The 23,163-nt window shown below is 39.5% G+C and overlaps 1 protein-coding gene across 2 annotated transcripts in view; it reads right to left on the bottom strand.

The window, feature by feature from the left end:
- The window catches only part of DPYD (dihydropyrimidine dehydrogenase), a 3,199,941-nt gene that overhangs the window by 2,111,170 nt on the left and 1,065,608 nt on the right, over nucleotides 1–23,163 (bottom strand). For both annotated transcript variants that reach the window (XM_069232136.1, XM_069232137.1), the window contains exon 8: nucleotides 8,495–8,582. In XM_069232136.1, the coding sequence (XP_069088237.1) occupies nucleotides 8,495–8,582 (88 nt within the window). The remainder of the gene's footprint in view (nucleotides 1–8,494; nucleotides 8,583–23,163) is intronic.

The following is a 23,163-nucleotide window of genomic DNA, read 5'->3' on the forward strand; positions in this document are numbered from 1 at the left end:
TGTATTTGTCGGTACAGCAAAGGCCACTGGCTCATCGCTTTATATGCGTTTTTTTAGACTTCAGGGCAGCATTTGACAACTTCCCACGTGACAATCTATGGGCTAAGCCTCAGCAGCGGGGCATTCCGCTTCACTTACTGAAGGCTATCAAGCTGCTCTATACGGACAATTGAGATAAAGTTAAGGTCGGTGACGGCACCCACCAATCAAGATCTGTTAGAACATCTTTAGGGTTAAGGAAGGGGTGTGTTCTCATGCCCCTCCTATTAAACCTGTATGTCCATGACCTCTCCCCAGCACTGGAGGCATTAGTATCACATGCCCCGAGCCTTGGTGAGCCGCTGGTGAACTTCTGTTTGCAGATGCTCTGCTTTTACTCAGCGACACCAGGGTGGGTTTGCAGAGATTAATGAATCATCTGGCAACATATGCCCTGGTGTTTAACCTTAAAAATAAAAAAGTTATCTCATTAAATGACCACATCCTAAATCAACATAAATAGTATATTAACAGAGACCTCATAGATAAGACATCAACATATATTTATTTAGTTGGTAAAATAGAATCCAGGAATTTGTTTGTTCCCCAAAGGAAAGCAATCAGGGGAAAGCTTTAGCACTGCACTGTGCATTTTCAACATTGGCAAAAACCCTTCGGGGTCACATGCTGCAACCGCTTTCTGCAGTCATGATGCAAGACTGTTACCAACGCTCTCACATGGCAGGTGCGGATGCAGGCCTAATTGATAAATTTATCATTAAAACTTATACAACTGTCTTTTGGCTGCTGAGATCAGTGTCACCCACCCAGGTTAGGTTGGAGTTCTCACTTAACAGACAAGATCTAGCCAGGTCTGGAGCATTTGCAAAATGTTATAAGTTAAGAAGTGCTCCCGAAGGCACGATGGGCAGCCTAGTCTGTCCTAAATCAAAATCCAAAGAGGAAATGATGTGTACAAAAATTATCTTGATGGATGCATAAAGAAGCTAGGGCAAATACCCAACATTTCAAAAAGACATAAATAAAGTTCCAAAGTAGCAAAACTGGATTTAAGACGAAGCAGTAGTCACCCAACACTCACATGGGTGGCTGGTGTTGAATTCCCATAGCGATCTAACAGCCTCTGCTCATCTTGAAGCCACCTACTCTCTGAAAGCAGAAATTTCTGTCATTAAGGCTATGAGTGATCCCCACACTTAATTTTTTGCCAAAATGTATAGAAAAGGATCATAAGGGGGATGTAGAATGTCATTTGTGTCATCAGACAAAAGAGTCGCTAATACACATCTAATGTAATTGCCCCCGTTTACATCTCCCAAAGATAGCCTTGTTAAGGAGTGAGTTTAGGTCACTGGGGATTAGATCATGCAGATCAGCTGCAATAGAATCGCTTAATACAGCAAATGTAATACTCAATATCCGATTTGTGCAATTCCTTGACATCTTTAAGGACCTTGTTAAAGAGGATCCTTTTGCCTAATTTAAGAGAAGCCTGCCAGTTAAGTTTTGGATTTCAAAGGAGTCATGGAATATTTGGGTTATTACAGAGGGTGAGCCAAGCATTGGCTCTCCACTTGACCCCCCTGCTTTAGGGCCGAAAAGCTAAGATCAGGGCCCATAGACAAGACGGGTTGCTAGGGGCCATGATCAATATTCAGCCCTACTCCGTCACACCGTTTCTGTAGCAAATCCCTGATGTTAAATTGATAGGCACGGCTTGCACTTTACATATCACACAAGCACTTTAGCACCTTATCCACCTACTTCTCTTTTTATTAAATGATACAGGTTTGAGTGTTCATAGAATTGATGAGTCTTGTACCTTGTTTAGGTACCCTTTTTAATTGTACTTTTATATTTATTGGTGACTCGTTTAGGTACACTATGGGTAGGGGTACCTTATTTTAATATTCAATACTTAGTAATTTAATAATATATTAAACTTTGGGTTTTTACATGTGTTAAATTATATTTTAAAGGATCTTATTGTAGGCATGCCCGCATATATTATGCAATGTTTATGGTTTTAATTGACCAATAAACTATCACAGTGAGACCAACCAGAACTTGGTTTTGTTTTTGGGACCCTAATAAACATGACCTGAAAACATTTTCTGGGGAAGGGGAAGGGGGCTTGTGCACCTGTGTGTACCCATTGTATGTGTTTGTCCTTCTCTTTTCCATAGGCCAGACATTGGATGAACCAGTATTATTCTTTATTAAATTTGGAGAACATCTTCGTTTCAGAAAACGGACTATTATCTAGATAGTTAAATTTGTTTATTCTAAAAACATGATACGTAATAAAGTTATCATCAATTACATTATAAAACATTTCTTATATTTGAGGAGGAATAAACTCGGAGACCTGACTATTATATTAATAAATTGTGTTGAGAAGGCAAAGGGCATTTGTTGGACTTTTTTACTGTTTCGAGTCCTGAGGTGACTACAGTGTCCTTTGCTGGCTTTCCTTACAGGATGTTGCAGGAGGGAAAAGCTCATGTGTGCCCTGTCATTGCTACTTCCTGCTGAGCAGTCCATGTGGTGCCCATGAAGTCCACCCGGATGGTATGTGGGTGATGGCATGTGGGTGCCGTCTGTGATTTACCCTGTACCAGTGCTTGGGGAGGGGGCACCGGCGGCACTCATTTTTGTGGACTGGAACTTATGTTTCCTCTTCACATATTTCTCTAAAGCAAGATAGGGAAAACACCCAAAGGCGAATTAAGGAGGAAGAGAAAGATGGAATAACTTTCATAAAGGAGAAAACAGGTCTATGCAAGGGCGAGAAAAAAGGGCAGGGAGTATCTGGCACTGATTTAAAGTGGATTCTAAACTATACAGCCTCGGTATTTGGTGCACTGACATTTAATAGAAGGGGGCTTCTGAGCAGATCGTTGGCCACGGACACGGATTCTTTTACTAACTAAGCCCTGGACCCTCTAAAAAACAAAGTCCTATAGGCATCCCTACATCTGAACAGCCCAGAGCAGTATGTGAAGTGCATGTAGTTGTGTTATTTTGTGTACAGAGCATTTACTAACTTCGTAATGCACTGTATACAGTGTGTTTCTATTAATCGAACACTCAGTTCCAATCTGTGCCATACACACTAGCACAAAAACGTGCCATGTGTCCCATCGCAATTAAGCCCCAGAAACTTAAAGCATGCACAGTCACTTTGTTTGTATGCATATGCATAAAATCAAGTCTCCATCAAAACTGCCTATAGAATTCAATTTTCACTGTTCAGAAATGACTCAGTGGCCGAATATTACATGTCTGCCCCTATTTAAATTAGGTGATAGCTGTTTCAGCATCAATTTTGCGTTTGTTTCAAGGTGTACCATAATGTTTCAATTTCATCAGTTTGAATAATCTGCTGTGACAGCTCGAGAGGTTGGGGGGGTAACTGAATATGATGCATGCAAGGAAAGGGTCATGGATTTGAAGCATGCACTTTGCTATACATATGATTCTTTTTAGGTCGAGCGTTAGCGTTCGGCCTGCTGTATACTAAAGTATACAATAGAGTGAGTTTCAGCGTTCTGATTTGTTAGTTGCAGTTTACTTCAAAAATCCTTGCTTGCTAGTGGTCAGTTCTGCCTCTTTGTCCTGCCTTTTTTCACTTAGGGAGCAGCACAAAGTACTGTGTTTACGCTCTGTCCTGTTTATCTCTTCTGCAAGGGACTTTTTTTGGCATTTGCCTGTTTCACCTCAACAGTGTGGGTGCTTGTTCAGCCCCTCCTCCCCACCAGCTCCCTCTGTAAACATAAACAAACAGCAGAGGGGGGCTTTTCCAGGGCCAGCTCACCCTCGCTCTCTTCCTTTTGTCATTTTTAGTCTGTCTGGCAATAAAAGTCCAGTCAGTATGCTATGAGCTCTAACTCGAGCAAACACGAGACTATTGCATTCCAAATGCTTGTTTTGCCTGCTATCCTGGCAGATTTCTGTAAATGTGGCTTGTATTCGGGTTTTCACAGAAGGACAGCTGAAAACAGTGGGAGGCAACTTTTGTGTGTTCCAACACACTAGTGAGCAACTGTTAACAGAAGGCAATTTAATAAGCAGGTAAAATGCTGGGCTTAAAAAATGCATTTTATTTGTTTAGTATCTCGTTGTCTGTGTTATCATGTGAACGAGCTGTCATTCTGTGCCCCTGGAATGATGCAACATCGTGGTCCATTTTTTTCTGAAATGCCCCTGTTTGTTTTTTTATCAGGGCGCCCACCCCACGCTTGGTTTGTATGACAACTTTTGAAATGTGTAAAATATTAGTTTACAATGCTAATTGCTCTAGCTCAAGCAAATGCGAGACCCATTGCATCGCAACGGCTTGTTTATTTTTCGTTCCTTGAATTTCTAGCATATTCAAATGATAATGGGCTTCCGATTGAGTAACTATAATTACTGCCAGGAGACTCATGTTTTTACTTTGAAATATTTATTAGTGAAGATTTACCCAGTAGTAGGGCGGAGCTGACTTTTCTCTCCGCAGTGGATGGTATTCGCTTGCTGTTGGATTTAGGCAGCACAGTGGCCTTGATCCTACTAGCCTACTGATAGCCCTTTAGTACAGATGACCCTTTTATTCTCAGCAAAAGACTTGACCGACGGTGGCGCCAACCCCTTTCAATCACAACATCAAATTCTGAGCTGTTGCATTATTACCTATTCTATCACCACTGCTATTTAAACATCTATAAATGTTCTGTTGCAGAACTATTGTCGCAGATGGGCACCAATTGTTATTTTATGCTGAGATGATCTGTGATTTGAAAATTAAAGCAGACTCATCATCGCATATACAGTAGTATTCTACACCTGATCTACTGATGGATGACCAAAACTTTCCTGAAATTAAATCCAGCCAAAACCAAATAACAGGAATTTCCCAGCAAATCTGCCATGGTACTACATCTTTCTTGGCACTCCTCTATAATGCCCCCATTCTGTAATAACTACGTAGGGGCATAACCTCGGCATTTGCATTGATTCTACTGTATCACTACACCAGCACGCCAACAAACTGGCTTCCAAATGCTTCCTCTACCTCAAAGCTATCCAGTGAGTACTTCCACACATGTACAAATGCCATCAGATCACCATAGTAACTACAATTATTCAATACTGTATGGACTCCTGCAATTCCTTTGTTCTTAATGCACCTGAAAAAATGCTCACTCAGCAGTCTGGACTACAGCAAAACTTTCTATGCTGGAATACCCAAACAACTCTTATGCAGACTCCAGACCGTCCAAAACATTGCTGCAAGACTCATACTCAACCTCCCACACTGCACCCACACTGCGATGTAAATGCACTAAGCACAAACCAGCTCATATAGCAGCTGCAAGGAGCAAGCATCTGTGTGCAGGGCAATTGCCAGAATAGTTCCTTTTGTAGGCACAAGTGTGTGCCTCTAGTGACCACAACATACCATCACAGCCACCCCCAACTACATTTGTAAATTAACACACAGTGTGCAGCTTCCTGCAAAAGGTCCTGATGCAGGACTACAACTGGATGCAAAACTATGTTGTCAGCTTCACTCGCAAAGCCTCATCTTAATGTGGGAGGAAAGTGCTATGGACGTGCTATTGGCGTTCAACCCCTCTAATGCCTGGCAATCATCTGAAATCACTGCAGGTAAGCCAGCTTTATCTCAGGACTTATGGGGTTTTCTAGATCCTGAATTCTAGTAGATATGTTCAACATTGTAACTCTTAAATGTACAAAGGAAAAAAAGAAGAAAGATTTACCCCAACCATATTTTACAAAATCTATATTGAATGTATTTGCCCTGATTTTCTAGGTGTTGGGCCTCTGAACTCCTCACTGGTTTTGTGGACTGGGACTTGCTATTTGGACTCCAGAGCCAAAGAGATTTGTTTCATTTGATGTGACCATAATCCTTTTGCTTCTTGTTTAATGTGGGACTAATTTGAATTTGTGTAAAGGATTCAGGCTGACAAAGAAGGAACTAAAATATACTTACCTATAATGCAATCTATTTTGAGTACATCATTTTGGGAACACTTGCTAGTTGGAGCACAGTACAGTTTTCTACTTTTCTCATACCTCAAATGGGCTACTGGGAGTGTACACAACCAGACAGTGTTTAAGTCGGTCTGTCATTGCACATTGCTTAATGACATACCTTGATAGCAGAATATCAATGTGTGTGTAGTACTACTGAAACATATGTACAGTTAGGGGAAATAAAATGTATTGTGAAGTTGTCAGTCTGACTAAATTGATGCAATAATTGTCATTGATGGGATTGGGTCACTGGTCCAATTACAAATGATTACTGTTTCTGATGAGGCTGCTAATTTATTATAGACAGTAGTCTGACAATGGCTGGCAGATATACGCTATACTGTCTACCCAGCAATCGACCAGTGAATGGCTCTACCATCACCTAAATGTAATCAACAAGGTTTCCCACCTACACATTGATTCATACCTACTCTGCAGAGTGTCATTTTGAAATGAAATGTAAGGCATTGAAGGCCTTTGCAGTGAAATGGGCCAAACTTGCTGGTAGTGACTGGAGTCAGAATATGGTATAGAGTGGTCATGGTGGCAACTTCAACCATGTTGAATCATGGAACCTTTTAATGCCACAATCAGTCTACCAGAGGAGGAAAGACATTATATTGTGGGAACAGTAGTTGTGGTAAGTGAGAAACCATTTTTGGAATTTGACAGGGGTAAAAAGTAGATATTTCCCTAGCCAAAACAGGCTGGGCAGTGGAAAATTCAGAAAAAATAATTGAACTAAAGGGCATTAATAGCTTTCCGACAACTGTGGTGAGAATAATCCTTGCTGCTCATTGTAAGAATACTGGAAAATCAATTATCACCCATTTCATCATTCTGCGACAGACATTGCATCTAGGGACTAAGGCAGTCAGTTCCTGTTCTCTAAACAGGTGCATTAAACCATTTGGTTTTTGCTTGTTGAAGGACAACTGGCTACCTGCTTCATATTGATCTCATTTAACTTTTGCAAGCTCCATAAATTGTTCTAAATAGAATGGAAAATATATTGGTTTAACCCAGCCACCAAACCTAATTTGATAGTGTACACTGACAGGTCAGACACTTGGGAATCCTACGTTACAGCAGTGTATTGCCTGTGGACATTTGAAGTTTTCCATATTTTATTGATATTCAATTTTCCTTTGATATATTGATGATCACTGCAATAATGTGCACAATGGAATTAAATAGGCTATTTCCATTACCATGAATGATTAACCCATTCTACTTTTTTGGATTGTATTCACTGTAATTCCTTTTATTAAACCTGGAGCAGACTGTTAGGTACTTTGTTTCTTTATCTGTAAATGCTGTTGAATTTTGTTTGCTAAATACACCATCTCACATTTTCTCCCAGGGCAATCCTGCTGTTTGAGCCAAGATACCATATGCAAATTAAGGCAAGCCTTATTGAAAGTGGCTCAGTATTATTTAGATAATATGGGCCCTCGGTCACAGCTCCCAACAAGATTATGAACCCACTTCTCCACATAGTACAACTGACATTCCTACACACATCTTCACAATAGAGCTTCAAGCTCCCATCTTCTAACTCTGTAGGCTTTGGTGGTAACCTCTTGATGCAGGGAAAGTAACTGTTGCCAGCTTCCTTAGATGTTTGAGGCACCAAAAGTCGTGGTGCACAAGTATGATTATGGCATGAATCTAAAAAATGAGGGATCCTAAAAACAGTCAGCAAATTCTCAAAATAAAAAAGTAGCTTTACTCATCCCTATATACAGACTTGAACTGAAAACAAATCTGTGAAAAAACATTGATGTCCGCTCATTAACTTCTCCCTCTCCCTTAACACCCAGGGGAAGACATAAATAATGTTAAATCAATTTATGTGTCCAAAAAAAAAAACCTTTTGTGAAACAACACGTTTTTTGACTTTTCAGTAGAAAAGAAGGAAAGATTTAACTTCTTCAAAACGACCCATTAGATTCAGTATGCAGCACTCAGATGGGAAAAACTACATATAGGGTGCATAGTTACTAGTTTTCTGATAATAAAGAAGGGAGCATCTTTCACACATAGACAGTAAGATAACCAAACCTTTAGAAGATAACTAACTACATGAACTACTATACATCAAAGTTTATTCTGTACACACTGAGTTTCAATGACTAAATATTTGAGTGCATCATAAACACAAGAGTGTAAAATAGCTCAAGTTCATTCGTAATTTGTATTTTTTGTTGCTTTCTTTTGTTAGATCACTGACTACCAACATTTTTTAGACTTCTTGTACAACGTAAAGAGGTCAAATTGTAAAAAACATGGCACATTCATTGCAATGCCTCTGTTCTTCTTCTTTGGTGTTCCTTTGGTTATAGAACCATATGAGTCATATCAATGTTTGCTTATGTGCAACCATTAAATGTAAAATTAATGCATGCAAGCACTGCATTGATGCATAGCTATATAAATATTGTCCTACCCATTCCAATGAAGATCGCTTCAAATCCTTCCTTCTTCAAACTCCTGATGGTCATCCCATTTTCTCCTAATCCTGCACCCTCAATTACCTAGTTTACAAAAGATAATAAAACAATGGAATCAATTAACATTTTTTTCTAAATAGCTTAAATGAAACTTTACTTGTTTTAACTATTAAGATACAATATTAGCAACATTTATATATATATATATTTTTTTCCTAAGCAATCTTATTCAGGAGGAGTAAAAAAATAATTAATAGCCAATAGGGGAACATTGTTGAAAATTATTTTCCTAATGCCTCAAACTGATATTCACTTGGAAAATTGATATACTGCCCAAAGAGTGCACAGGATACAAAATGAGCCACCAAAACAGTTGATAAAACTACATCCATATGACCACTCCTCACTCCCGCCCCGCAGCCCCCCAACTGCTGCACTTCAGACAGAGACTCATCCAACAAGGCCTTCTGGAACACTCACAGGGCCATTTATACAAGTAGCCAATCCTCATCCAAGCAAGGATGAAGAAATTGATGGAACCTTGACTCTAGAAATCACAATTGTGGCTCATCATTTTACCATACAAGAAGAAAAACAGAAGAGAAAAAGGTGCACATTGAGCTCCTCGGAAACATCCAGAAATCCCTACTCCTGATGAGCCATTATTGTCGAAGAAACATTGTGCTGCAGGACTAGACATGTTGAAAACATCTGCCTTAATCAACGTCAAGCTAAGGTAATTACAATTTGCCCAACCCTAAATATGACAACAGAGGAGAGACACAGAGTACTCCGTTTTGTTGTAGAGCACCAGGTATGATTCAAAGAAATGCAAAACTATTAGTTTTGAATGTGATTTTATGTCAACACAGTAGGATAGCATTATGCATAAACCTTTTTATTTACTACTTCTGAGCAGCCCCTTTAAAAGCTTCAAATACAATTCAACATGAAGTCATAAGGAAACAAAACCATAACACTACACATAAGTCTAATTCAATGCATTCTCTTTCTCTTTGTTTGCTGCTTCTGAGCAGATAAGTATTATGTTTTTTATTCACAGGTTTATTGATGGAATATTAACAGGAGTATTATTGAATGATTGGGAGTTGAAATACAACTTTATTGAACCAGTTGCCCAATTTTAGTGTAATTTTTTGAGTGTATTGTATATATTATAAGTAGGCTAGTTATTGATGAATATTTGGTGACGTGTAAAAGGTGAAAAGATCGAGTTTTAGAGGTTCAAATATTTAACTTTTCAAATTTGTTGTTTTTTTCAAAGGACTGTAAATTAACAAATAGACCCGACAAGTGTTTCCCTCGTGCACTATTGTGTGCATGATACATTCTCTGTTTGTTGCCCATTGCAGTCATTACTCAAGTTTGATTTCTTCTAATAGGATGTTGGCTTTTTCACAGTGATTAGTTCCCATAAATCAACATCACATGCATGGTGATGACATGCACTGAGAGGATTACATTGCAACGCTCAATACAAAAAGACAGCCGACAAGCAGTTGCAAAGGAGAAAAATTAGTGACTTGACATGGTTCTGAGAAAATAGTTTTTTCCTAAGAATACATTTCACCAGGAATTAATTTAATCAGTCTCTAATTATTTATGAAATTCAAAATAAATATAGTCACCAAATTTTAGCAAGTTTAAACAATAGATCACTAGTTGTTTATCAGGATTTTTATAGGCTTGTATACATAAGTATATAGTAGGCAGTAGAGATACATTTTTCTATTTCTGAAGAAAATGTATTTGATTTCTGTTCAGGAAGATCAGGAGGAGGTCATTAGGAGATTAATAAGTAAGGGAATAGGAGATTCAGTACAAGAAACCATGTGTAAGTTACTTAAAGAAGGTAAAAGGGAGGGTAGAATAGTTGAAGATGAGGAATATTGGACACTATCAAATGAGGAAGAGTTAATGAATAGAGGACCATTATGGAAATGTTTAAAGAAAATAAAAAACATAGAACTGAGGATGAACTAACAAATGAGAGGAGAGGGGTCTCAAATGACTCTCAATCTGATGTCCTAAGAGACACGAAAGAAAGGCATGAAATCCCAGCAAAGGAGATGGGCTATAAGTCTAAATGTTTAATCCATCTGAAATCCATGCAGTTCAGAGTGGTGCCCTATGAGTCATGTTGCTGAATACATCAAACATATAATAAGGAGACCTTTAGAAAGAGGTGAAAGGAATGTAATGAGGGCTGAGTGTTCCTGCCCAGTAATTGAGGTGAAGGAGACTACTACTCCTAACTTCGACCCAGATCTGATTGCATAATGATTTAAGTTGGGCTCTGACCCAAGGAAAACGACTAGATATCTTGGTCCAATTAGAAAGAATTTTTTATGTGGTTGAATAATCTTATACCACGGGAACTAAATTGGATATAAATCTTTTGAAGGGCTGGAGCCAGAGAGCGATTTGCTTTCTCAGCAATACTAATACAAGCCTGATTGCGGAAAGAAGTAAGGCAGTACTTTCAAGAATCAGTCCTAAATTAGGGGATGTGGAAAAAAAGAATCTAGTAAACACATGACCACACTTTCAATGCCCTGGATAAAATGCATACTTTTGTGCAAAAAAGTTACAGAGAAGGTCATTTTTATGGAGGTGCCAGAAGGAGGGACCAGTCATTTGGCCTTTCATTTTACAGAGGCCGATTGTGACAAGAAAAATACGTTTTATGGGGAGGTTCCTACTCCAGTAATTTCTACCCTCAAGAAGGAAGAGGTGGTCGGAGCAGATCGGTTTGAGGGAGATCCAAAAGATCTCATGAAGGACCACTTTCAGGACAATGTGAGTATGAAGAGTGGTATTGGTTCTATCCAGAGAAAACTAGGAGGGAGATTAAAACCTTTCATGATGGAATGGGAGAAGATAACAAATGATTTGTGGATACTAAAGGCAGTAAAAAGGTATATGAAAGAGTGCAAGTCATACCCCCAACAAAGAAAGAAACCAAGAGAGATTTGTTTTTAAAACAATAAAAGGAAAATTGTGAAAGGAGAAATTTGTGGAATGTTGGCAAAAGAGGCCATAGCGGAGACAAGAGAAGAGCAAAAAATACTCTGTGGTAGAAAAAAAAGACAAAGGTTGGAGGCCTGTTATAAATTTGAGAGCTTTAAATTACTTTGTGGTTTACAGACTTTCAAGATGGAGGGAATTCAACTGTTGAGATATTCTACAGGAACAGGATTAGATTGAAAAATAGATTTGAAGGATGCTCATTTTTTAATTTCTATTGTGCAGGAGAGTCAATGGCATCTACAGTTCAGATGGAATGGAAAGTTGTACCAAATTAGATGTCATATTTCATCTGTCTTCAGCTCCTTAGTGTTTTTCCAAGGTTTTGAGACCAGTAGCCGGTCATCTCAGGAAGAGAGGATTAAATCCAATAATTTATTTTGACAATATTTTGTTAATGAACCAAGATGTAATAGTTTAAAAAAAAAACAGATACAAATTACACTACACACCATGGAAAGGGTAGGTTTTGTAATGATTCAGAAGTCTATTATTCACCATTCACAAAGGATGGAATTTCTAGGTTTTGTAGTACACACAGAAATGGCACACTCACCAGAGAGGAAGATTTTCTTTGATCAAAAGAGAGATAAAAGGATTGTTGACAAAGGACGAAGTAAGCTTGAGAATGTTAGCAAGGGTGATTGGTCTTCTGTCATCTTCTATACAGACAATATTTCCGGGTCCATTAAATTACACAGCATTGCAATGTCTCAAGAGGACCAGTTTGGCAAGAGGTGTATGGTATGGAGACAGAGTGAAGATAACTATGGATGCACAGAAAGAATTGAAATGGTGGTTCCATAGAATGGGCATGCAATGTTTAGCTCTACCCCAGAATATGTATTGGAAACAGATGCAAGCAATTTAGATTGGTGAGCAACATTAGATATGCAGATAACAGGTGAGGAAAGATCATACCAATTGTTTGGAGTTGAAGGCAGTGCAGTTAGTACTTCACAGTTTCAGAAATCAACTACAGAGTTGCACAGTCCTTGTGAAGATGGGAAGTATATCAGCTGTGACTTACATAAACAAGTTGGGGGCAAAAGACTTTCAGAGTTAGCAAAAGAATTTTGAGAGTTTTGTTTGGCGCACAAGAAAAATTTGAGAGGGCAGTATTTACCAGGGAAGAAGAATCTTGTAGTGCATTGGAACTCATGCCATTCACGCTATTACAGCAATTTGAAACCAATGCTGAGAGTTTTACAGGAAATTCGATTGTGAATGGGTCCTTTGGAAGTGAATTTATTTGCTTCATGGTTAAAAAATCAGTTACTGAAATATGAGAGTTGGAGGCTGGATCCAGGGGCAGGTGTAGTGGAGGCACTCATCTTTAATTGGAAAACATTAAAGGGTATGTGTTTTTTCCTTTCTTTATGATACAGAGGGTATTGATGCAGGGGAGGAGGCAAAAGTGCTAATTCGTGTTAGTGGCTCCCTTCTCGGTGACTCAAACTTGGAATTCATCGGTGACAGAGTTGGTAATGGAAGATCCTTTATTGATTCAGACTTGCAGAAGACTTCTGATGGACATAGATGGAAGGAAACATCCTTTGGTAGAGTCATGAATGCTCAACCTTCTAGTTTGGAGAAATTCAGAAGAAATTCAGGAGATTTGGCCGATTCAAGAACATTTCAAGAGGCTATAGAATTATTCTATGAGTCATGGGCACCAGGTACAAGAAAGAAACATAGGAGTGCATGGAACATTTGCATTTGTTGTTGCCTGTAGAGGGATTTGGATCCCATGGAGGCAGATGAAATTATCATGGCAAATTTCTTAGCAGAATAATTTAGGGGAAGTCTGAGTTCAGTGAATTGTTATAGGTCTGCAATAGAAGCTTGACATTCTATTGTGGATGGTATATCTGATGGAAGAAGTCCATTAATATGTAGGGTAATGAAAGGAATAAGGATTAAAAACCCACCTGTTGGAAGCTATAAGACACATTGGGATGTTAGATTAGTTTTGTCTTTGTTTGAATGTTGGCCAGGTATCAAATATTTAACTACAAGGCAACTGTCATGGAAGTTAGCAACTTATTATGTATGATATAATTTAAAGGAGTTTCCAATGTGAAAGCGTTGGAGGCAACAAACAAATTTTATCAACCAAATGGTGTATTATTTGAGAAAAAGAAAAGAACGAAAACTATGGCAGAATCTGTGTTCTGTCCTAGGTTTGATGATCACCCAAAATTGGGTGTGATGAGATGTATAAAAGAGTTTAAGAGAAGAAGTATCAACAGCTACGATTACAAGATGGGTAAAGAACATGAGAGGAGAGGCGAGATTAGGAACATTTGTTGATGCAAATTGTTCAAATAATGCATGCAAGGATTTTCTTTTATGAAGTTAAGAAAGGAGAACAGTTTAATTTTTTATATTTTTACAATTTTAGAGTTGCAGTAAGATGATTTCGGAAAAAGAATGAGACGTTCCGGAACAAGGTGTACGGAAGAAAAATTGGGTTGACGAAGCAGAGCAAAAAAGGAAGATAATGCAGTTCATGGGATATATGTATATGTAGTATTATGTTTCTGTTTCTTTGTGACTTTGTGTTGGATTCCATTTGGCAGTTTTAAAGGGGCTGCTCAGAAGTCTCGAATAAACGATTTATGCATAATGCTAGCCTCCTTGTCTAATACAATCATGATTCTCTATACAGATAACCTCAGGGAATCGACATTCTGGAGAGGCTGTGGAGCTAGAGACCACCTAGCTACCACCAATGACATTTAATACTTGTTTTTTTACAGTTGTTCATTTGGTCAATTTGTCCTGCGTGTTTAACAAATAACCCAAACATGTTTCCTTTGTCTTTCTATGTACAGATTGTGTTTTGTGTTTAATTTGAGAAACTTGGCAATTAATCTGTTGTAAATATGACAATGCAAAAAATGTTGCAAGCACTGTTACAGAATTAGTAACTTTAATAATATATGTGATGCTTGATAAAATGCAAAACTATATAAAGCTTCAAATTGTATTGCAACCCTAAATAGACCATCCAATATGTACTCCAACCCGATCTAATTCTTCACATTGTTCTAGTACTGATATTCCTGATATCCGTGATAGATGAGGCCCACAACTGTGAAAAGATATTAATCTCCTGATGCTGGTTACATGAACATACTGAAATGATCAAACACTGTGATCACACATTTGCTTTCAAATGAATGGGCTGCTTCTAAACAAACAATCCTAATCTAAAATCACACTTTTATAATCAGTCTCCTCTGTCTGCAGAAATCAACATTGCAACTAATCATATTGTTTTATGGCCAATCCAAAAATTCTAAAAGAAAAAAAAACATGTTCACTCAATTAAAATAATGTATGACAACATGTATGACATGCATGGGTGACAGGTATAGGTATTACACTAAACACATGCAGACTCTGCTAGGGCTTTCAAACGCAGGACTCCTAGGCGGTGTATGTCAAAACACCAACCACTTAGATACTGACCTCCAAAAATATATACAGAAAAATATTGACTTGCATAATATTGTTAAGTAATCACACATAGATTTATTTTTCTATTACCCACATCTACTCATCTTGGTGACAATGTGCAGGGTGATATCTTGCAGTCAGTATTGTTGCAGGCCATTACGATACAGTCAATATTTTTAATGAACAACTTACAAACGTGTACCAGTAGAGTTCAAGGAAACCTACTCGAACTTAGGTTCCCAGCGACACAGTATTAACATTTTAAAGATTTACACATACCTTACCACGCACTCTCATCAGTTTTAAAGCACATGACTTTCACCCAAATAGACCAAGCATATAGAAATTTCTTCAGCACATATGATAAAATTTACCATTCGGTCCACTGTTATTAGAATGGATGGAGGAAGAAAGGCCATGTATGAAAACAAATTACAGGAAGAAAAGTGCGAAGGTGTGAAAAAAACTGATACTCTTTGCTTTGCTTATATGAAGCACAGATGAATCATTAAGTCAAGATTTTTTGTCTATGGGGGTCATTCAGACCCCGGCTGTTGGTCCACCAGTTGACAAGATTAATGAAGGGCATAGCTTTTTTTTGTCTTTCAGAGGACATCCTGGCATATTTAAGATCCCTTGCAAGGAAGGCAGGGATCTCTTTCCTATAGCAGAGCAAACTTTTGCTGAGCGAGCACCATCATTTTGCAGCTCTTACTTGGCAAAACATGTTTTTAATAAACATACTCTCAAAGTGGGAGCTTGTTTCTAAAAAAACAAAAAAAAACAATGGCTGTGGCAAGCACGGACCTTTTTTCCCTGTTTGTGAGGGCCACTCTGTGTTTTCCCTAACCAGTGCTGCCAAGCCTTAGGTGATGTTCACACGTATGGAAAATGGGTGAAGCTTGCCCTGCTCTACATAGGGTGACATGACCATCTGTTTGCCCGGATGGCATGCCAGCAGAGTCAGCAAAACTGCTATAATGTAAATCCAGGATTTCTTCCAAATCTAAAGGGATTGGATGTACAGAGAGTTTGGCAGGGCAGGAGTACAGCTGATTTACAGTGGATCTCCTGCTGTGGCAAATTTTAAATGACTCTCAGTGTTTATGATAGTTTACCAGAATGTTTAAACAGATTTTTAGGAGAAAAGTAGAGACTGGAAATAACAAATGAAATTCCATGAGTGTACTAATCCTGGACATTTGTACTGTACATGTTACTTAGAACATGTACCAATATGGGAAATGAAAAATGTCCATTCATAACTACTGTATATGCATCTTATTTATTTCTTTGTTTATTATAAGACAGTCCTGTTTTCAGTGTTTATTTTTTTATTTTAGTGGTGTTTTTTCAGGATTTTGCAAACCTTTGGAAACAGTGCTTATTAGTGTTTATTCTTCCGGCTAACCCACAAAATAGACAGAAACTGTGTTTACCAGTTTTTACAAAACAAGCATTTTTCAGTGATTGTTATAAAGCACATATTAAGTTAAAGCAGAAGTAATGCACAAGATTGTGCATTCTCATAGGATGTGTGTCCAATGGAATTATAATAGACTCTTTTAAACATAGGAAGTCTGCGAACTGAAATGCCACTCACATCTCATTACCCTCTCTCATCTCATTACCTCTCAAACTCATTCTATAAGGACTCCGGTTTACAGGACTATTAATTTATGAAAACGTGAGAGTGACATATTCAAATGGTTTAATAAACATATTCCTGGACACAGCTGAGGGTCAGTCAGCTACTCCCTACTGACTCTGCAGTCCTGCCCACAGCATACTACCTTGTGAAACCTTTAAAATGTTGAATTACACCAGATTAATATAAAGTCCTGCATTGAAGGCATATGAAACCTGATGCTTTAGGCCTGCTTGGCACTGTGTTTCTGTACTCTTTGACTGACTACATTATGGTAGTACTTCTGCTCTATGGACTTTCATAGCCGCCAAGTATTCCTATAAAACGGTCTCGCTTTAAATCTCTCTGACCTTTCAACAGACATCATATTGTACTGTGTGATTTGAAAATTTTCTCTTAACATTGGGCTCCAAAGTGTTAGCAGTAAAGTGCAGCTGGGTAGAAAAAACGTAATTAGTTGAACGGATCACACATATTAATGGAATGCCTTGCAGCTAAGCATTTTGTTGGTATGTGGAAAGGAGAGAGTTACCACTATTCCATGTGCAAGATAACAGCACTATTTTCACAGAAAATGATTTTTTTAAACCTGGAGGGTTTGGCAGGTGGCCCACTATCAATACTGATTTGTTACAATAGGGGGCTGATGTATCAAAAGCGTACCAATCCAGTGCCTTTGGGTAAAAGTGACAGCACATGTTGACCAAGATTCTTATGAGTAGTAATTTTAACAATCAGTGAAACATATTAAACACTGCCAAAAGATCAAATGTGATATTAATATTCACAGATTCTCTAAAGTGTCAAAATAATTCAATTTGAACTAAGCATGCTTCTAAAACCTGTCACTTTACTCAAAGTCCTCAAAACTAAAGGAAATAAAAAAGAGAAGACATATTATTTTAGTGACATCCCTAAACAACAAAACCCAAGTAGAATAAACATAGACCAATTATTTTGTTGCTACCTTATATTACAAAGTTGCACTCTGTTGGCCTCTTCAGGAAAGGGTCATATGCAGCAGGACTGCTGCTCCATGATGCTTGAGGTCTCTCCTTTTAAGGTGAAGGGTCTGGCCTCTTATTTCCAACTTGAGTTAAAAATGCACATTTTGATTGTTCCAGGAAGGAAAATGAGAAAAATGTCTCTGAGGTGCCAGATGAAAACACCCAGTGCATGAGAGACATTGCGTTTTTTGTTTTTTTTCTAGAGGAAACATCTGCTTTTGGAGTTTGTTTTTTAATAACAAAAAATATGTTTGTCATGCCAACGTAAAGCAGTGCCCAAACCAGAAATTAAAACTTTCATAGAAAGTGTTGCACACATGTCAAAGAACGTGGTTTGACTGAATGTTCTGCACCTTCTTGGGCAGGGTTGGATTTACACCTGTCCAGTAGGTTGCTCTGGGGTCAGCAGAAGTAAGATCTCTGACACCCGAGCAGCTTCATGGTCCACTGGCTGGGCTCTAAGTAAGCACCTTAATTTTAGCACTGGCTGCGATTTTCATATCTTTATGCACCCTTAAACTGAGTAGGAATGAATATACTGGAATGTTTTGGGGCAATTGTGTTCACTGTATCTGCTGTGAAAACGATCCTTTGATTTAAATTGGAAATATACATTTGACTTCCTGGTATTTTGGTTGGAGAAGGCCCCACATTTGATTGTTAATTCTCTCTCCTCAGAAATCTGGATTATTTCTGTTTGCTTTATATCCACAGTAGACAATGGTGCATTATCTCCAAAGTACAATGTAAAAAAAAGTAATGGACAGAATGCTTGAATTAATCTCAGCCATGTGTATTAACTTGGGGCTGCATCCCAATCAGTTTTTTTGTTCATCATGCCACCTCAGGTTTGACCCAGCCATAGAAATCTGCCTCAGCCTTGCTCCAATTAAAACAGTTCAGCTTTAACTGCCAAGCTAGATCCTCTCTGAACTGGAACACAAGCAATCCAATAACCGTTTCAGCCTTAGTGGGTCCCTTCAGTTTGGTGCACTTTGGTGCCAGTGGTACGGTGACCACAAGACCCATGATTGGGCATAATAGTTGTGCTTACGGTGTCAAAATGAAAAATCAGAACAGTGATGGAACTAAACACTTCTGTGCAGGTAAAACACATTACCTTCAGCCCCACTCTTCAGTTAATTTCTGGTCCTTTGGAAGGGCTCTCAAAGGACTGCCCTGTTGCCAGTGGCCTAATGTGTACTTCAGAGAATTGCCCTGGTGAACCAAGAGGACTCCCCTGCTGCCTGAAGCTTGCCATGTGCCATCAGGGAGCTGCCCCGCCGCTTGATATCTGCTTTTCTGCTTGAACCTAGGACTCCCAGAGTGATTCCAAGGGCTAGTTGGCTGGCATGTTGATCAGAGGCTCAGGGACACAAAGGGCTCCAACCATCTTGGACCCAACCTAAGTGAATCCTGACCCTCCAAGTGGTACCCTTCCTGTCCTGGATCCTTGGAAGTTGTGCTAATGGTGCCCAGATAGCCCAAAACTAAAACTTGAAATTTTTAAAATAGTGCTATGAGAATCAAAAGAAGAACAGGAACTACCTGCTCACCAATCCACCCAAGGCGCATATCCTGCCATCTTGACATTATAGAAGCACCCGCTACATTTTTCTCTTTTTATCAAATCTTGTTCAGTGGCTCATCATAGAATGGGTATCCATTGTTGTTTACAGCCTGCAACTTCATCCCTCTGGAGACTTTGCTTTCCAAAAAAGGGACTAAGTCCAAACAAAGAAATCTTCATCCCAGCCTCGTCCAGCAGCTCAACGACAATGACTCTTTCTCCTCTGACACATTACCTTCTCAGACATTGGTGGTTAGCAATAACTTTCAACTTGGCATCGGTCTCATGTGACTAAATGTCTGCAGTTGCCACTTTGATCTTTTAGGCACTACTTGTTAACTTAAAACTGTAAAAATGCTTAACTCCGATTTTACTGAGTAGATTTAGTTTTACAGTTTTCAGTTTATTACTGTTTAAGTGCTGCATAAATACTGACTTCTTTTCCATCACAGAAGCCAAATTAACATTACAATAACAGTCCCAGTCCCAGGAAGGCAGAACAATGCATTTCCTTTGGGAGGAGAGTGTTACACTCTCTCCCTTTGGAAATAGGTGTTACAGGCTTGGGAGGGGTAGCCTCCCCCAGCCTCTGGAAATGCTTTTGATGGTGCCCTCCTTGCATAAGCAAGTCTACACCAGTTCAGGGACCCCCAGTCCCTTCTCGGGCGCAAAACTGGACAAAGGAAAGGGGAGTGACCACTCCCCTGTTCATCACCACCCCAGAGTGGTGCACAGAGCTCCTCCAGTGTGTCCCAGGCGTTACCCATCTTGTTTTCCAATAGGTGCATACCTGGGTAGGTAGCCAATCCCCCCCTCAGGGCTATTTAGGGTCTCTCCTCTAGGTGTTTCCTCAGATTCAGCTTGCAAGACTCCTCCAGGAATCCTCTGCATCCTCTGCTTCAGCTTCTGACTGTTGGATCAACCGCAGACTGCTCCAGGAACCGCTGTAACTGCAACAAAGCATCCAGGATGACTCCTGTGACCTATAACTTCAGCTCCATCCAGCATTTGTAGCAGTTTCCAATGTGTGCACGCTCTGAGGACTCCCTGTCTTCACCCTGCACCAGAAGAACCGAAGGAATCGCCCATGGAGTGACGGAGTCACTTCCCTACTCCTGCAGGCACCTTCTGTGATGACGACTGGTTCTCTGAGACTCATTTCCTGTCAACAGGCATGCTCCCTGGAACACAGGTGGTAGACCAACACAACCCAGACTGTCCTAAGGTCCAGCTGCCAAATTTGGAGGCGGTAAGAGCTTGCCTTCCCGGTTTGCAAAAGTACCCCTGTGCACCACATCATCTCCAGCTCCTTGGGCTTCTGTGCACTTCTTCCAAGAATCCTTCGTGCACAGTGTAGCCCAGGTCCACAGCACTCCATCCTGCGATGCACAACTCGCTGAGTTGTTCTCCAGCGTTGTGGGACCTTCTTTTGTTGTGCTGCACCAACCACACTTTGCTTCTTCCTTGTCCCCTACTCCTGGGACTTCCGTGGGTGCTGCCTCATCTTCTGTGGGTTCTCTCCAGTGTTGGGAGCCTCCTCTGCCTTCTCAGTCTGAGTTGAGGCCTCCAGGTCCCTCCTGGGTCCAGGCAGTGCTATTTTAACACAAACTGCGACCTTGCTTGAACCAAGGCTTGTTGGATGAATCCAGTGATGCAAACAGCCTGCATCCAACATCTCAACGTAGGACACCTTCTGCAGACTTCTTCTAACTGGAGAATCTTCTTTTGCACCATCTTCTAGGTTGGCAGGGGCTCCTATCCTTTCTGGAATATTCTGTGACTTCTGGACTTGGTCTCCTCTCTTCACAGGTCTTCAGGTCCCGGAATCCACCAATTGTTGATTGCAGTCTTGCTTGGTTCTTGCAATATCTCTTTTCACGACTCTGGGGTGGGGTATTTTACTTACCTTTGGTGTTTTCTGACACTCCCAGCGCACCTCTACACACTACTTTTGCCTAGGGGGGGTTTTGTGATTCACATTACACTTTCTTAGTATATGGTTTGTGTTGCCCCTAGGCCTATTGCATTTTATTGTATTTTCTACTGTGTGTACTATTCTATGACTTATTACTTACCTGATTTTGGTCTCTAGTGTATATATTGTGTATAATACTTTCCACCAGAAGGAGTATTGTCTCTAAGATATTTTTGGGCTTGTTTCACTAAAATAAAGTACCGTTATTTTTGGTAACACAGAGTATTGTCTTTTATTGTGTATAAGTACTGTTAACTATAGTGGTATTAAGGAGCTTTGCATGTCTCGTAGTTCAGCCTAAGCTGCTCTGCTACAGCTACCTTTGGACAGCCTAAGCTGCTAGAACACTGCCTACATTTCACTAATAAGGGATAACTGGACCTGGACCTGGTATAAGGTGTAAGTACATTTGGTACCCACTACAAACCAGACCAGCTTCCTACAGGAGGGACTGGCAGTACGGGCGGTCCTAATCCTTCAGGGTGGCGCTGCAAGCAGCACCACCCTAGAGATTACGACCCTCCTCTCCACCTGCAATGACAAGGTGTGAGTTGGGGGAGATTACCTGAAATGGTGAGACACACTGGGTGAGAGAGTGGTGTCTATTTTAGTCACATCTGAATGCTTTCATGCCGAATCAGCCCCTCAAACAGCATTATAAAATGGCAGTTATTTTTTACCAAAAGCCATAGTATAGCTATTTATTTATTTTTTCATTGGCAGTTTTAAATAATGCAGACAAGACCCAATGAGTGAATGAGCACATCACAAAAAGTACTGTTTTCAACAAATAGCATTACTGTCCCGCTAGAACCCTCAGATCTAGCAGTAAGGTGCTATTGACTGTTCCCTGCAACCACACTACCAGACTCTGCGGTAGATCCTTTTCCTTAATCGTCCCGGAATCAACTCCCCTACCATTTCTGCAGCTGTCCTGATTTAGCTATGTTTAAAAACCTTTGAAGACTTGGCTGTTCTAGCGTGTTGCAGATTCTGTGTTGGCTAAGCAAAGAGATACACCTATGGGTGGAAATAACATATATAACATAACATAGCAATTTATATATTTATATATATGTAGTGCTATGTTACTAGATGTCTGCAGTTTATATATATATATAAATATATATACTATGATGTGCTGTAAATTTGGGCTGCACTTATGTTCAAAATCCCTATGGGAATTATAATGGGAAATCCACTTTTTATGACCTCCCCACCTTTTTTTTGCAGCCCCCGCTGACACATCACCCTGAGACTTCTCATGTAAAACAAGATTCTTGGGAACACTTTTGGGAACATTTTGTGATAATTTGTCAAAAAACACCAAAGATAAAGGCAAGTAAAGAATGCTTTTTCTATGGAGACTTAGTCATAACTATAACTACCAACTGGCGATCCCCAGTATGCATATATATATATATATATATATATATATATATATATATATATATATATATATATATATATATATATATATAGTTAGGACCATTTTTTCCATTGACAGATGATTGTTTTGTTTTGTTAATAACTTTGGTGCCATTTGACAAATATCCACAAATTATTAAAACATATACTTTGGTCAGTTCAGCTGCTGTGTTGAAAGTTTTGGGGTGATTCATCAAGTGGGGGCTGAAAAAAAGAGGGCTCCCTAAACACTTTCCCCTATTTTACGTCAATGGAATTATTCAAATTTTTTAACAAGACTACAGCCTGAACAGTTGAATGCAGATCCTTTTGTCTCCATGCTGATATCTGATTGTCTGCCAACACACAACAACAACAAGGAAGAGTTGGCAGACATCTTGGGACTCGGCTTCAGCCAAGTCCCAGAAAACAAGGTGAAAAAATAGCAAAGGGGCCAGAGTAGGGACACCCTGACCCCTTAGCTCTGGTTCTGAGGTCACAGAAGGACCATGCCAGGGCTAAAAATCATTTGTTTTTTTAAACGT

Source organism: Pleurodeles waltl, chromosome 4_2 (genome assembly GCF_031143425.1).
Source record: "Pleurodeles waltl isolate 20211129_DDA chromosome 4_2, aPleWal1.hap1.20221129, whole genome shotgun sequence".
NCBI lineage: Eukaryota > Metazoa > Chordata > Amphibia > Caudata > Salamandridae > Pleurodeles > Pleurodeles waltl.